At 43.7% G+C, this 16533-nt stretch overlaps 1 protein-coding gene across 3 annotated transcripts in view; it reads left to right on the top strand.

Annotated features, from left to right (window-relative positions):
- NHERF4 (NHERF family PDZ scaffold protein 4) overlaps positions 1 to 16533 on the top strand; it is a 396171-nt gene that overhangs the window by 187512 nt on the left and 192126 nt on the right. For all 3 annotated transcript variants that reach the window (XM_075190611.1, XM_075190612.1, XM_075190613.1), the window contains one exon: positions 5587 to 5723. In XM_075190611.1, the coding sequence (XP_075046712.1) occupies positions 5587 to 5723 (137 nt within the window). The remainder of the gene's footprint in view (positions 1 to 5586; positions 5724 to 16533) is intronic.

A 16533-nucleotide genomic window follows, 5' to 3' on the forward strand; every position in this document is an offset into this window, starting at 1 on the left:
TGTTTGGGTGGGTTTCCTCCGGGAGCTCCGGTCTCCTCCCACACTCCAAAAAAAACATACTGGTAGGTTAATTGGCTGCTAACAAAATTGACCTTAGTCTGTCTGTGTCTGTCTCTGTTTCTGTCTGTCTCTGTCTGTGTGTGTGTGTGTGTGTGTGTGTGTGTTAGGGATTTTAGACTGTGAGCCCCAATAGGGAAGGGACTGATGTGGGTGAGTTCTCTGTACAGCGCTGCAGAATTAGTGGTGCTATATAAATAAATTGTAATAATAATAATAATATATATACACACACACACACACACACATATTGTCTAAACGCTGAGCAGTAGCCCCATTTATTCTAAAATATTTCAGTTTTAAAAAAAGTTATGTATTGCAGTAATACATTAGTTAACAGTATGGCAGCATGTTGGCATACCTACTGTTGCCCGTCAACATTCTGTGACTGCCACCATTGCATTGGAGAATTATAAACTATACACTGCCGATCTACTGGGATTTTCGTGCACAACAGTCTCTATAGTTTACAGACAATGGTGCACAAAACAAAAAAATATCCAGTTGGTGGCAGGTCTGTGGGCAAAATCATCTTGTTTATGAGATAAGTCAGAGGAGAATGGCCAAATTTGTACAAGCTGACAGTAAGGTGACAGTAACTGAACTAACTATGCATTACAACAGTAGTATGCCGAAGAGCATCTCTTAATGCACAGCACCTCAAACCTTGAAGTGAATAGGCTACAGCAGAAGAAGACCACACTGGGTCCCACTCCTATCAACTAAGAACAGGAAACAAAGTGGACATAGATTCACCAAAAATGGGCAACTGATAATTGGAAAAACATCACCTGGTTGATGAATCTCTATTTCTGCGGCAATATGTTGATGGTAGGGTCAGAATTTGGCATAAACATGAATTCATGGCTTCATCCTCCCTTGTGTCAACAGTGCAGGCTGGTGCTGAAATAATGGTGTAAGGAATGTTTTCTTGACACACATTTAACCCCTTAATCCCAAATGAGCTCTGTTTAAATGCCACAGTCTACCTGAGTATTGTTGCTGACCATGTGCATCCCTTATGGCCACAGGCTATCCATTTTGGAATGGCTACTTCCAACAGGATAATAGGCCATGTCACAAAGCACATGTCAGCTGCTTCTACAACTGATTTTGATGTACTTCAATGGCATCTACATTCATCAGCTCTATCAATTAGAGCATCTTGCAGATGGGGTAGCATGAGAATATAGCTGTCAAATCTGCAGCAACTACGTGATGCGGCACCAAAATCTCTAAGCAATGCTTGCAGCACTTTTCACGCCAGGGGGTAAATGTATCATGCTGAGAGTTTTCCGGCGTGTTTGAAAAGTGGAGATGTTGCCTATAGCAACCAATCAGATTCTAGCTATCATTTTGTAGAATGTACTAAATAAATGAGAGCAAGAATCTGATTGGTTTTTCAAACCCGCCGGAAAACTCTCAGCTTGATACATTTACCCCCAGATCTGTTCCTAGGGTAGCAGGCTGTGTTCTCCGAGTAGCCAGCCCAGTCTTTGGCTTACAACATGACCGGTGTGTTGCCGGGCCACAAAATTGTTAACCTCCTGCACTACAGAAAAAATAGTAAACACTACCTGACCTGCTAGTACTAGAGACCTAAAAAGACGTAGGGAAAGAGGAGGAGCTGCCGGTTATACTGACTGAAGGCATTTTTACTTAATCTGTTGAAAAGTAAATTAGAAGGGAACTTACCATGGCTACCATGGAGGACTGAAGAGGAAATACAGATTCTGACAAATGCCAACTTTAATCAGTTTTTATTATAAATGTTTCAACTAACAATTCAGTCACATACAGAAGGTGTGTACGGCAGCACTTCACCAGATCTGCCTAGATATTGAAAACGCCTTTTATGGACTCCATTTGTCTGTTCTATAACTTTTCTGGTAGTGACATGTGTTACTTGGTATCTTTCTTTGGCAGCAGTATCATGCTTTTTGAGTGGTATTAACAACCAGGAGCATCTTTCATATCCTACATTTTCTACAAAACCAAAAATAAATAGCTAAAAAATAATAGCTAGCTAAATAGATACTTTATTTTTTAAAAATATGATTTTTTTTTTTAGTACAAGAAAAAACTCATCTACCATCCAACCATATTCAAGACTTTCTTTTTCAAAATTATGGAAAGAGCTAATTGCTATAAGATATGAGAGTGACGGGATGACTCGGGAACCTAGTCACAATGTTCAATATCTTCTCTTTCTTCACATACAACATGTACAAACCTCAGGACTGATTTAAGCAGTACTTATCATAATGGATACAATCATAAAATCATATCATAAATCTTGCTGTAAAATTAGGAGTACTTAGTCCCCATAAATTGCATGTAGGTAGAAGTCCCATAAAGTAGTCTCTATTGCCGGTATGCAAAGCGATAGCAAGTAGCCATCACAGTTCTTATCCCAACTCTGATAAAGTGCTTCCAAATAATAATAATAATGGCTTCAGGTAAGTATGTAGAGTATTGCAGCTCATTCCGATCAATGTATACAGTTAAGATGTCGACTTCCTGAAGTAGTTACTTAAAAGTGCTTTCCAACTCATTTAGCACTCCCAATTGTGCAGCAATGTTTGTCATACAGAGTTCCTAATTGAAGATTTATATGATCAGACTCATTTCACTATGATAAGTACTGCTTAAATCTGTCCTGAGGCTTAAATGGAAGTTATTATTTTAGTCTTATTATGTGGTATTGCATATTTTTTATATTTTATTTCTTAAAAAATACAAATTATATATAAAATTTTGAGCCAAATGTTTACATGAATTTTTGTACCATATTTACCTATATGAGACACAACTTTATGACTATATACATCTTTCAAATGAAGGACCATTGCTGTTGTATACTGTTTATGAGGTTGTGAACCACTTTTCAGCTGGTAACGTTGCCTGAAAAGTTCCTGACACAAAAATGTAACACACTTTATGTCTTTAAAGCAAAATCTGCTATGTGTTCAATTAAATTGTTGCATTATTAAACACCAAAATATTGTAATTTTCCGAGGAAGTTTGCTGCATTTAAAACAAAGGGCTCTGTTTATCAAAGGGTGAAAATCATTACTGCCAGCAAAAATAGGAATTATCACCTGCAATCGGGCTTATATTCACTTAGTCCTATACAGCATTGCGGTTATCACCAGCATAATAATGTAATACCTCCAGCATAAATTTCGGCCATGAAGGCTTCACCATGCTTCTGTCTATTTATCAAGTATGGCAGTGGAACTTATATTTCCATAATAACTGTTATGCTAATACTCAGTATGGCTATAAGAGATAGAGAAGCTGAATCTTTTTAAAATGAATGGTGCTTTTGCCAAAAGATATTTGAATTTTATTTCATTTTTATTTTTCATTTAAATTATTGTAATAGGAAGCTCAAACTGAGAGCTTACAATTACACAATTGATATTTTGTCTTGTTCCTTTTCCTGTAATTCCCTTTCCCTCCCTTCAATGCCACAGGTATAAGTAGCAGGTGTATGCAGCATTGAAAGGGTATTTTTAGATTACTGGAAGGACTTCCAGCACTTCAGAAGCACTAGACATGCCTTCAGAGCGATGAAGCATTCCCCAACACAATGTGGCTACGTCCCCGTGTAGCATGACCACACCTCTTCCAGAACACATGCTATTCTGATTCCCAACTGAAAATTTTGGGAGATCTGCAAAAGTGTCATCTGTAATAAAAACAGGAAGACCAGACACCGTCTCTGGACTCAGGCCGGCCTTAAATTTCCATTAGACTTCTCGAAACAAGGCCAGTGGCTTCCACTAGCTGAGCTCCAGTCTCACTCCCCAGACCGGACGCTTAGCCCCTTTGAGTTCTTTCAAATCAGCCATTTTTTGCGATCCCTGCCACCCAATTCTATACTGCGTCCCCTCACTCCATTTGAGAACCTATGCAAACTGCACCCCATGTCCAAGGGCATGATATCACAGCTTTATAGTATCTTTCTTGATTCCACTCCTCACCCTCAGCTCCCCCACGAGGTTGAATGGGAGAGAGATCTCGGCCCTCCGCCAGATGAGGAGGCCTGGGAGGACATGAGACTGGGGATAGCCAAAAGCTCTATATCAACCAGACTAAAAGAAACATCCTATAAAATTTACTATCGCTGGTATTATACCCCCACTCGACTTCATACAATGTTCCCCTCCTCGTTGCCTGACTGCTGGCGGGGCTGCGGCCACAGGGGTTCTATGTTACATATCAGGTGGACTTGTCCAATTATCGCTCCCTTCTGGGATGCGATCCATGGCTTTATCAATACCTTATTTGAGACTCCTGTTGCGAAGGACACATGGATCTTTCTCCTTTGTTATCCTCCCCCAGATCTTGATAAATTCTCCAAAAAACTGACGGCGCACATCTTCACAGCCGGTTCTTCTCCATCTTTTTCGGCCCTTAAAAAATAAATTTTGAATATGGCAGCAATGGAAGAGATTACTTATCACCTTCACGACAGAGGTTACGCTTTCAGCCAAGTCTGGGCTCCATGGCAAATGGCGGCAAGCGCGTTTCCCTCTGACACTTAATTTCCTCGTGGAGGCCCATGTGTGGCGAGTGAGTCCCTGCTCCTGCTCTACCAACCCTTGACCCTCTAACACACTTTAATTGCCTTCCCTCTGACCGCACTCTTGTCTAACTTCTGTGGTCTTCCTTCCTCCCTCCCCCCCTCTTATCCCCCCCCCTTTTTTACCCCCCCCCGCTCGGCGAGTTGACAGCTAAAATTTAAAGCAGCACTTGCTTGTAAAGGCAAGTTTGCCTTTACAAGCCAGCACCACTTTAAATTTTAGCTGTCAATTCGCCGATTTCCGGCAAGTTGAAAAAACCAGACTATGATACATTTACCCCCTGATGTCAAAATGAACTTAACATGCACTATGTTCGGAATTTGCGTGACATGGTTATAGGTAAAGTCCTCTGTCTGTTTTATGCTATGTCTAAATGTAATTTATATCATTGTTTTAGATGTCAGGGTTTTTTTGTCTGTATAGTCGGTGTAATGGTAATTAGCTTCGCAATAACATACCCCACTCACTTTACTAGGGGTGTGGCTATGCAACTAGTTGTCACTACACTTTGGGGACCTGGCTTTAAAGCCCTCAGCACTAGACTAGGAATGTTGCTACTATATGGCCCATCACAGCACCAAGTAAGTGGTAGCAGGCTAATTATCATTTCCGGCTCATGTTTTTAATTGTTTTTTCTAATAATTATTGTTTTATCTAATACCTTCTACATGGTTAATTACACATTAGCTATTCACCATGTAGCCGCCAATATGTATGCTTTAGAAGCTGCAAGCTAATGCGTCTAGATTTGTTGTGCATTGTAATACTAAGCTAGTGCTCAGCAGTGACTTTACATACTATTACTTTTTAGAAAGAAAACACCCTAAGAGATTTTACCCTCTCTTGCAGTATAATTTGTATTATTACAATTTTTGGTGCATAGCAGTACTGCCTTAGTTCATATTGTTTTTGTATTTGCTGCTTTGTTGTGTCCCAGGTGTTCGTGGCACATTTCTACTAACAGTAGAAGATGGGGGTTCTGCACAAAAGGCTGGTGTACCTTCTGGAGCTCGACTTCTTGAAGTTAATGGTGAAAATATCATGAGCTTCACACTGAGTCAACTGACTAAAAAGGTAACATGCCATGATTTATTACAATACTTTTTGCACTTTGTAAATTACATCCACTGTTTCAAACATGTATATTTATTAATATATGGTGTTAAGGTTGGTTTTCAATAAAATCTTGTAGAAGCAGCTGAGTGACACTCAGCTGCCTTGGCAATACTGGTCGGGATTGATAAGGCTTTACGTACTATTTGGAATATTTCCATGCCCAATTTGGGCTTTCAGTTCTACTAAGTGCCAAAAATAATTAAAAGCAAAATGTTTAAAAATAAAATATTTATTTTAATGTTTTGCTTACCAAAAAAATGTTTTATTGGAATAATATTTTTTCATTCATTCATTTGTTATAGCCATCCTGGGATGGCGATAGTAGAAGAAGGATTGCAGAGTACATATTTTTTAAAGCATCTGTATTTCATTTTTCAAGTATAACAAATACATCCATCACAGGCATTAGGTATATACATGAAGGTAACAAATTCACATGAAAGAAGCAGCTGTCAACAAAGTAAAGTTGCAGAAGTGAATCACAAACACTCTAACTGAAGAATGCCTGTGTACTGTGAGAGTGCTTTTTTAAATCTAAAATCTAATAACAATAATAAGGAAGAGGGAGGGAAAGAAATAAGGGACAAGGAGGTTGAGGTCAACCTCCAAGTGGCTAGCAAGCCCACTGCCCCCCCCCCCCCTCCACACACACAAAAAAAAAAAAGATAAATACCACGAACAGAACCATCAATGGCAGCAAATTGAAGCTAAATTAGATAGATATATGTCAACTACCAGGTAATAACTGAAAGTCCTCTGTTGGGGATATTCTGATGGGATGAGGTGTCATAGACTCCAGATTTGGGTAATTTTATGGGTCTTATTATTTAGATATTCGGACATATTTTCCATTGGTATAGGGTACCATATTTTGCTGTATAATCGCTGCAGGGAAGGTGGATCAAGTTTTTTCCAATGACTAGCTATTAAGCATCTATTTGTGTAGCCAGTGTGTGTGTCAGATGTATTATCCAAGCCCTCGATCGACAGCTCCAAGTGGACGACCATGTGTTTTTAGAGATGGGTGTAAAGGTAACATTGGATTTGATGGTGGCTATATAATCCCAGAAGCTAGAGGATCTTTGCCACTTACTCTAAGTGGGTCACTAGACAGGTTTGGTGAATCTTGGATATTCAGTTTCTTGAGCATAAATAAAGCCTCGTATGATGATCTAGCAGAGAGCACTTTGCCTCCAGATTGGAATTGAAGGGACAAGGGAAAACCCCATCAGTATTTTTTTTTTAACATAAACATAAAGTTTAACATTCAATATAAAGTTATGTCCTTCATTTCTCTGCATTTGAGTAGAGTTGAGGGATCTTGGAATATTGGTATCTTTGCCCAACAAATGTGACTTCGGTACACAACCTCGCCTCTTTCAGCATTTGCTCTTTTGCCTTTGGGGTGTCAGAATCCTATGTATGGGGTTAAGTGCTTTGTGTGCTCTTGTGAGAATCAGCATATCACCTGGTACTATTGGTGCCAGCAGCCTGAAAAGACAGAGCAAATAGTTCTTATGTTTGGGGGTGTTAATTGTCTCAGGTATATTGCAGCATCCTCTTGTTTGTCTGGTAATTGTTGAGAGTTATTCCTGAGCTGAGCGAATTCATCTTCTGAGAACTGTTGAAACTGGATAATTTCCTCTTGCTTATTCTCAGATGTGTCCACTCAGTTTCCAAAGTCAGTGATTTCTGTTGAAAGGCCGGACAATACCTTGGCGACTTCATCATTAATGATCTGTTTCATGTTTTTTATTTTCAGGAGAGCAGCTGCGATGTCGGCTTTAGTAGATGGAGCCATGTGGTATTCCATCTCAGAGTCTGCAACTGACTCTCTTCCAGAGGGTGAGGTCGGATGCAATTTTTCCTGAGCTGAGCAGAGTAACCCAAAGTAGGATATTCAAACAAGTTCTGCAAAGTAGATTTATTGTGTTCAGGCATTGCTGTAGGTTATAGAGAGGTAATAGGATTGAATATATAAGATGCTTAATAGTGTTACGAGCCACGGCAGTGCCCAGCCGCCGCGACTCACTCACCCGCGTCCCGGCCGTCGCCATGGCGACCGGGACGTCATTTCCGGCCATAACCCGGCCGTTGCCGGGCAACCAACAGACGCTTCAGAGCTGCGTCCCGGCAATAGGAGGAAGCCGGGCGCAGCGATTCTACAGCCTGTGGGCTAATTAATAGGGGCAGATCATAGGAGGCTATTACAGGCATTAGCCTGCAACTGTGCAGGCCAGGGGCAAGCCCTGATTGGCTCTATTAGTGACTGCTCTATTAACCTGAAGGAGTGTGTTCAACCTGTGATTGGTTCAGCTGGGTATTTAAGGCAATGAGGTCTGCTGCCTCATTGCCGGTTATAGCTTCTGTGCTCCAGTCTGCTGACCTGCTTGTTCCAGTTCCTGTATCCTGTATCTACGTTTGACTTCCCGTGTATGACCCTTGGCTTCGTATTGGACTTCGCTTGTGTTTCCTGTGACCCTGATCCTTGGCTTGTTTACCCGTTCTGCTACTTTGCCTGTGACCTCTGACCTCAGCTTGTTCATCATTACTGTTACCTGCTGCCGGCCTTTGGCCTCTGCGTGGACCTGACTCTTCTTGCCTGGGTTCTCCCCAGCCGGTACACACTTCACGACCCTCTGTCAGTCTGCAGCCCAGTCTGTCCCCACCATCAGGGGCTCCAGTGAACACCTGACTGGCAGAGTAGACTCCGGGTTGTGTTGTGCCGGCTGGAGGGGTTCCTAACATTATAACCGGCCCACTCACGGAGACAAGATTAGGATGGATGCAAGTGGATCCACACCGTCTCCGGCACAAACCCTAGCAGGCCATGTTGAGTCTTTGTATCAGATGATGCAGGGATTGGCTGAGCGTATGTCTGTTCAAGAAGAAGCCACAAAAGCTTCACAATCTCCTCCAGATCCCATCTGTGAGCCCAAAATGAATTTACCGGATCGGTTCTCCGGAAATAGAACCTTGTTTCGGAACTTCAGGGAGAGCTGCAAGCTCTATTTTCGGATGAGACCCCGCTCCTCCGGTTCAGAGCAGCAACGAGTTGGGATTATTATTTCCCTTCTACAGGGTGACCCCCAGTCTTGGGCGTTTTCTTTGCCACAGACCAGTCCGGCCATGCAGTCCGTAGACTCCTTCTTTGAGGCATTGGGTTTACTGTATGATGACCCGGATCGAGTGGCCTCCGCGGAAGCTCACCTACGGTCCTTGAAACAAGGCAGACGGTCGGCAGAAGAATACTGCGCGGAATTCCGTAGATGGTCACCTGACAGTGGATGGAACGACCCTGCCTTACGTAGTCAGTTCCGTGTCGGCCTATCTGAACAGATTAAAGATTCGCTAGTGCAATACCCGTCTCCTAGCTCTCTGGAGGATCTGATGCACCTCTCCATTAAAATTGACAGGAGATATAAAGAGCGGAAAACTGAAAAGGAAACGTCATCACCTCCATCCGCCTTCGTTCCTATCTCCCCGGATGGTGAGGAACCAATGCAATTGGGAGCATACCGTCTTTCCTCTGAGGAGAGAGACAGGAGACGGTCACAAGGCTTATGTTTATATTGTGGCGCAAGAGGCCACTTCTCCCGTTCTTGCCCAAACAAGTCGGGAAACGAGCATGCCTAAGGAACGAGGGGAGAGTTCACTTAGGTCTACAAATTGTCTCCCAGAAAAATGCACTATTGGTCCCTGCACAGCTCACGTTCAGTGCTCGTTCTACGAAACTATCAGCCTTCATTGACAGTGGAGCTGCTGGCAACTTCCTTGACATCGAGTTTGCCCGCTCTGCTGGGATTCCGCGGATTAAACTCCAATCTGCCATTACGGTATGTGGCTTAGATGGTAGTCCGTTGCCGGGAGGCAAGATTACTTGGGAGACCCCACCACTACAGTTGAACGTTGGCGCTCTCCATTCGGAATCCATAGTCTTACGTCTTATCGAATGTCCATCGGTTCCTTTAATTCTGGGCTACCCTTGGCTATCCTGCCATAACCCCGTCATGGATTGGGCAAAAGGAGAAATTGTCCAGTGGAGCCCCCATTGTACACAGTCTTGCTTGACACTACCTCTACGTATTATTCAGTCTATTCCGGAGCAGCTCCCTTCTCAGTATCATGACTACTGGGATGTTTTCTCCAAAAAGGCTGCTGACACACTACCACCGCACCGCAATTTCGACTGTGCCATTGAGCTCATTCCGGGCTCTAAATTACCCAAGGGACGCTTGTATCCTCTCTCCGGTCCAGAGACCAAATCCATGCAGGAGTATATTGACGAAAACTTGGAGAAGGGCTTCATCAGGCCATCCAAGTCCCCAGTAGGAGCAGGGTGTTTCTTTGTACCCAAGAAGGACGGTGGACTCAGACCCTGTATCGACTATCGAGGGCTGAACCTTATTACGGTTAAGAACACCTACCCCCTTCCCCTCATCTCCGTTCTTTTTGATCAATTAAGAGGAGCCACTATCTTCACAAAAATTGATCTTCGTGGAGCCTATAATCTCATACGTATTAGAGCAGGTGATGAGTGGAAGACGGCGTTCAACACGCTCTCGGGCCATTACGAATACCTGGTCATGCCGTTTGGCCTGAGTAATGCTCCTGCCGTATTTCAGGATTTGATTAATGAGGTGTTACGTGAGTTCCTGGGACACTTTGTTGTTGTTTACCTTGATGACATCCTCATATATTCAAAATTGTTGTCTGCGCACCAGGGTCATGTCAGACAAATCCTACAGAAATTACGGGAACATCACCTCTACGCGAAACTCGAGAAATGTGAGTTCGAGGTCCAGAAGGTATCCTTCCTCGGTTATCTAATCTCCTCAGAAGGTTTCTCCATGGACCCAACCAAGGTCCAAGCAATTCTGGATTGGATTCAACCGAATAACCTCAAGGCGGTCCAGAGATTCCTGGGATTCGCCAATTACTACAGGAGGTTTATTGGCGGCTTTGCTGATATCGTGGCTCCTATTGTCACCTTGACCCGCAAAGGAGGTGATCCAACTGTTTGGTCACAACAGGCAATAAATGCATTCAAAACCCTGAAGAAAGCTTTTGTGTCTGCTCAGGTTCTCAGACATCCGGATCCTAGGGTACCGTTTGTTCTTGAGGTAGATGCTTCTGACGTCGGTGCTGGGGCTGTCTTGTCACAAAAAGACCCCCAGACCCACCGCTTACATCCATGTGCCTTTTTTTCCCGTCAGTTCTCATCAGCGGAAACCAACTATGACGTGGGAAACCGAGAATTGCTGGCAATTAAATGGGCCTTTGAGGAATGGCGACACTGGTTGGAAGGCGCTGCACACCAGATCTCCGTTATAATGGATCATAAGAACTTACAGTATATACAGTCAGCCAAACGTCTGAACCCCCGACAGGCTCGGTGGTCGCTGTTCTTCACTCGGTTCAACTTTATTATCACCTATCGTCCTGGTTCCAAAAATATTCAAGCGGACGCCCTGTCTAGAAGTTTCCTGGCACATCATGCTCCGGTCACCTGCTCAGAGCCTATTGTTCCTGTGTCTATGATTCATGCCGGATTAACTCAAGATTTGAGCTGTACCTTACAAAGGTTCCAGAGGTTGGCTCCTGATAACACTCCGGCAGGATGTTTGTTTGTCCCAGTTCATCTAAGGAAGACAGTCCTTGCTGAGGCACACAACAGTCGGACTGCTGGGCATCCTGGAGTCTACAAAACACTGGAAATCCTTTCCCGTACTGTATGGTGGCCGTCTCTGTCTGCTGACGTCAAGAGTCACGTCCGGTCCTGTGAAGTTTGTGCCAGGAACAAAGTTCCCAGGACTCGCCCGGTAGGTCAGTTAGTTCCGTTGGCCGCCCCTGGTAAACCTTGGACACATCTGTCCATGGACTTTATAGTCGATCTGCCACCCTCCGCGGGACACAATACCATTTGGGTCGTGGTAGACCGGTTCAGCAAGATGGCACATTTCATTCCACTCACTAGGCTGCCTACTGCTCGAGATTTGGCAGTTTTGTTCATTCAACACATTTTCCGCCTCCATGGACTCCCTACAGACATCGTCTCCGATCGGGGTTCCCAGTTCATAGCGCAGTTCTGGAGATCATTCTGTACCCTCCTGGGAATCAAGGTCAGTTTATCATCTGCATACCACCCTCAGTCAAATGGGCAGACTGAAAGGGTTAACCAGTCCTTGGAGAAGTTCTTGCGATGCTACATATCGGAGTTCCATGACAACTGGTCCTCCTTGTTGCCCTGGGCAGAATTTGCCTGTAACAACTCCTGTCACTCATCCACGAAAACCTCTCCGTTCTTTTGCAATTATGGTTTCCACCCCAGATCTAACTCTTTGTATTCACTCCAGTCCGTTGGTATCCAGGAGATCCGTTCCACTGCCAGGGATCTCAGAGTTGTCTGGAAGAAAGTACATTCATCTTTAAAACAAGCCTCACTTGTTGCAAAAAAAAATTCGGACCGACACCGTACCCCCTGCTCCCTTAAGGTTGGCCAAAAAGTCTGGCTGTCTACAAAAAATATCAGGCTCAGACAACCTTGCAAGAAATTGGGCCCTAAGTTCATCGGGCCGTTTCCTATCATCAAGCAGGTGAACTCCGTCGCATTTAGGTTAAAAATTCCAGGCTCGTTAAGAATTCCAAACACCTTTCATTGTTCTCTATTGAAGCCAGTGCTTTATCCTGGTCAAGCCCAGTCTTCAAGTGTGCCTGGGAGAGGTTCCAGTGGGCCACAAAAATTCGTGATTCAAAAGGTCCTTGATTCTAAAAATGTTCAAGGACAGGTGCATTTCCTTATACAATGGAGGAATCGCGGATTAGAAGAGCGATCTTGGGTTCCGCGGAGACAACTCCATTCCCCAAAGAAACTGAAGGAGTTCTTCAAAAAATTCCCTAGGAAACCAGGATGTCGGGGTCCCTCGACCCCTCCTCAAGGGGGGGGTACTGTTACGAGCCACGGCAGTGCCCAGCCGCCGCGACTCACTCACCCGCGTCCCGGCCGTCGCCAAGGCGACCGGGACGTCATTTCCGGCCATAACCCGGCCGTTGCCGGGGCAACCAACAGACGCTTCAGAGCTGCGTCCCGGCAATAGGAGGAAGCCGGGCGCAGCGATTCTACAGCCTGTGGGCTAATTAATAGGGGCAGATCATAGGAGGCTATTACAGGCATTAGCCTGCAACTGTGCAGGCCAGGGGCAAGCCCTGATTGGCTCTATTAGTGACTGCTCTATTAACCTGCAGGAGTGTGTTCAACCTGTGATTGGTTCAGCTGGGTATTTAAGGCAATGAGGTCTGCTGCCTCATTGCCGGTTATAGCTTCTGTGCTCCAGTCTGCTGACCTGCTTGTTCCAGTTCCTGTATCCTGTATCTACGTTTGACTTCCCGTGTATGACCCTTGGCTTCGTATTGGACTTCGCTTGTGTTTCCTGTGACCCTGATCCTTGGCTTGTTTACCCGTTCTGGTACTTTGCCTGTGACCTCTGACCTCAGCTTGTTCATCATTACTGTTACCTGCTGCCGGCCTTTGGCCTCTGCGTGGACCTGACTCTTCTTGCCTGGGTTCTCCCCAGCCGGTACACACTTCACGACCCTCTGTCAGTCTGCAGCCCAGTCTGTCCCCACCATCAGGGGCTCCAGTGAACACCTGACTGGCAGAGTAGACTCCGGGTTGTGTTGTGCCGGCTGGAGGGGTTCCTAACAAATAGGTAATGCTCCAAGAAATGATGTCCACATACTGGACAATAAGAAAGAGCACAAAATCACATCATGTTTGAACAGTCACAGAGAAGCTGTATGGATAGCAGATCTAAAGCTTTATTCTGTGTAACTGTAGATCCTTTAGCGTCCTCGCGTGGTACAAATTGGGAAAGGCAGCTAATAAAAGTTAATTGCAAACAATTTTTAAGTTTGATGATGCTACAGAGAAAAGCCAACAGCTGAATGGAGCAGATGTCACTTGCAAGGATCTCTGTGAAGAAGTCTAGCAGCCAAAGAGAAGGGAGCGTGTTCTACAAACTAAGGGATGACAGCCAAAGGTAAGTGTTTTTAATGCTCTAGTGCTGGTAATATCTTGCGGGATGTGTATGAAGAAGACCACCCACCCACCTCGCTCCCAAATTGAGTTGGAAGCTTCAGCTCCCAGGCCAATTGATGCTACAGTTGTACCAGGAACCAGCTCAGAACTTGTATGGTATGGGTAGTCTCTTCTTCTAGTGGCTGAGGGAGTGTGGCTGAGGAAGTGTGGTCATGCCACGGCCTTACAGCAGAAGGGGGAATAGTTGCAAAGGCTTAAGATAATTTTTAAAGACACAAAGGATATGTATTTCTCTGCATTTGAGTAGAGTTGAGGGATCTTGGAATATTGGTATCTTTGCCCAACAAATGTGACTTCGGTACACAACCTCGCCTCTTTCAGCATTTGCTCTTTTGCCTTTGGGGTGTCAGAATCCTATGTATGGGGTTAAGTGCTTTGTGTGCTCTTGTGAGAATCAGCATATCACCTGGTACTATTGGTGCCAGCAGCCTGAAAAGACAGAGCAAATAGTTCTTATGTTTGGGGGTGTTAATTGTCTCAGGTATATTGCAGCATCCTCTTGTTTGTCTGGTAATTGTTGAGAGTTATTCCTGAGCTGAGCGAATTCATCTTCTGAGAACTGTTGAAACTGGATAATTTCCTCTTGCTTATTTTCAGATGTGTCCACTCAGTTTCCAAAGTCAGTGATTTCTGTTGAAAGGCCGGACAATACCTTGGCGACTTCATCATTAATGATCTGTTTCATGTTTTTTATTTTCAGGAGAGCAGCTGCGATGTCGGCTTTAGTAGATGGAGCCATGTGGTATTCCATCTCAGAGTCTGCAACTGACTCTCTTCCAGAGGGTGAGGTCGGATGCAATTTTTTCTGAGCTGAGCAGAGTAACCCAAAGTAGGATATTCAAACAAGGTCTGCAAAGTAGATTTATTGTTTTCAGGCATTGCTGTAGGTTATAGAGAGGTAATAGGATTGAATATATAAGATGCTTAATAGGTAATGCTCCAAGAAATGATGTCCACATACTGGACAATAAGAAAGAGCACAAAATCACATCATGTTTGAACAGTCACAGAGAAGCTGTATGGATAGCAGATCTAAAGCTTTATTCTGTGTAACTGTAGATCCTTTAGCGTCCTCGCGTGGTACAAATTGGGAAAGGCAGCTAATAAAAGTTAATTGCAAACAATTTTTAAGTTTGATGATGCTACAGAGAAAAGCCAACAGCTGAATGGAGCAGATGTCACTTGCAAGGATCTCTGTGAAGAAGTCTAGCAGCCAAAGAGAAGGGAGGGTGTTCTACAAACTAAGGGATGACAGCCAAAGGTAAGTGTTTTTAATGCTCTAGTGCTGGTAATATCTTGCGGGATGTGTATGAAGAAGACCACCCACCCACCTCGCTCCCAAATTGAGTTGGAAGCTTCAGCTCCCAGGCCAATTGATGCTACAGTTGTACCAGGAACCAGCTCAGAACTTGTATGGTATGGGTAGTCTCTTCTTCTAGTGGCTGAGGGAGTGTGGCTGAGGAAGTGTGGTCATGCCACGGCCTTACAGCAGAAGGGGGAATAGTTGCAAAGGCTTAAGATAATTTTTAAAGACACAAAGGATATGTATTTGGTATCAAGCTCTCCTGTTTTGGGAACTGTCACTTTAACTATCGAGCTTCACTGCCATTTATACATTCAACGGGAGTGATGGAGCTGCTGCAGTTAGTAAACTGCAGTCTTCAATTCAAGCTAGAAAATTGAAAATAGAGATATCCCTGTTCTAAGAACACCTTTGGGAGTATGATTATGGTACTAAGGAAAGTAACTTCGGTTGGGAGAGTCTTGATGTGTATGGGTAATTGAGAGAGACTGAAGGAGCCCAGAACCAATGTGGCCACTCAGTATGGACATCAAGCCACCCTATCCAGTCCTTATCAATTTGAACCTAATAGCCTCAATCCAAGAGAGAACCAGCTTACATAAAGTAATGCACTCTACAACTCTCCAATGTAAACAGTTGTACAAATTGTACATGTATTTCCCTATACCCAGTATGCCAACATTCCATACAACGCATGCCCTCATAACGAGTCTCTGTAAATATCCCATCCCTCTTTCTTTTCTAACTATCGATCTTCTCAATCACTATGAGTAATGTTTTCTAAGAGTAGTCAATATATGTAACATTGTTCTTATCCTTATGGGAAAGCCATACTGCCAATTTCAGGGAGGAATTTTCCACAGTGTTACTGTCTGGCAGTTTTCCTGTAGTTACTGATGGACATAATAGATGGATTTCTTTGATAATTCTTCTTTGTTTTGTAATTGAGGTTGCAATGTACCTTCATAATGCACATCTTGCTTATGTTGCACTTACTTTATGAGGTGCCTTTGGTTCTGTTTCTAATAACCGTGAACCTCAGTTTTTTTAACTGTGCACTTCCACATGATATGCTTCCATTCTTTTAGACAATCCCTGCCCAGATTGTCAGTCACAAAAGCAGATACAGAAAGTAGAATATACATTTTAAACTCAAACATACCCTCCCTCTTTTCTTCCCGACTACCACATTTTATCTGTATTGGCAATGGCTTCAAAATTGGTCCTTTTTTAGATGTGTATAGAAACTTGTTTATGTTACTTTGTATTCAAATGCCTGTCAAAGTGGGCACTCACAGATGAATGCAAGTAAAATTTCATGTGTTCAGAATGTTTTTCTTTGGCTATTGAAATCTTGTGAGGTATAT

This window comes from Mixophyes fleayi, chromosome 11 (genome assembly GCF_038048845.1).
Source record: "Mixophyes fleayi isolate aMixFle1 chromosome 11, aMixFle1.hap1, whole genome shotgun sequence".
Lineage (NCBI taxonomy): Eukaryota > Metazoa > Chordata > Amphibia > Anura > Limnodynastidae > Mixophyes > Mixophyes fleayi.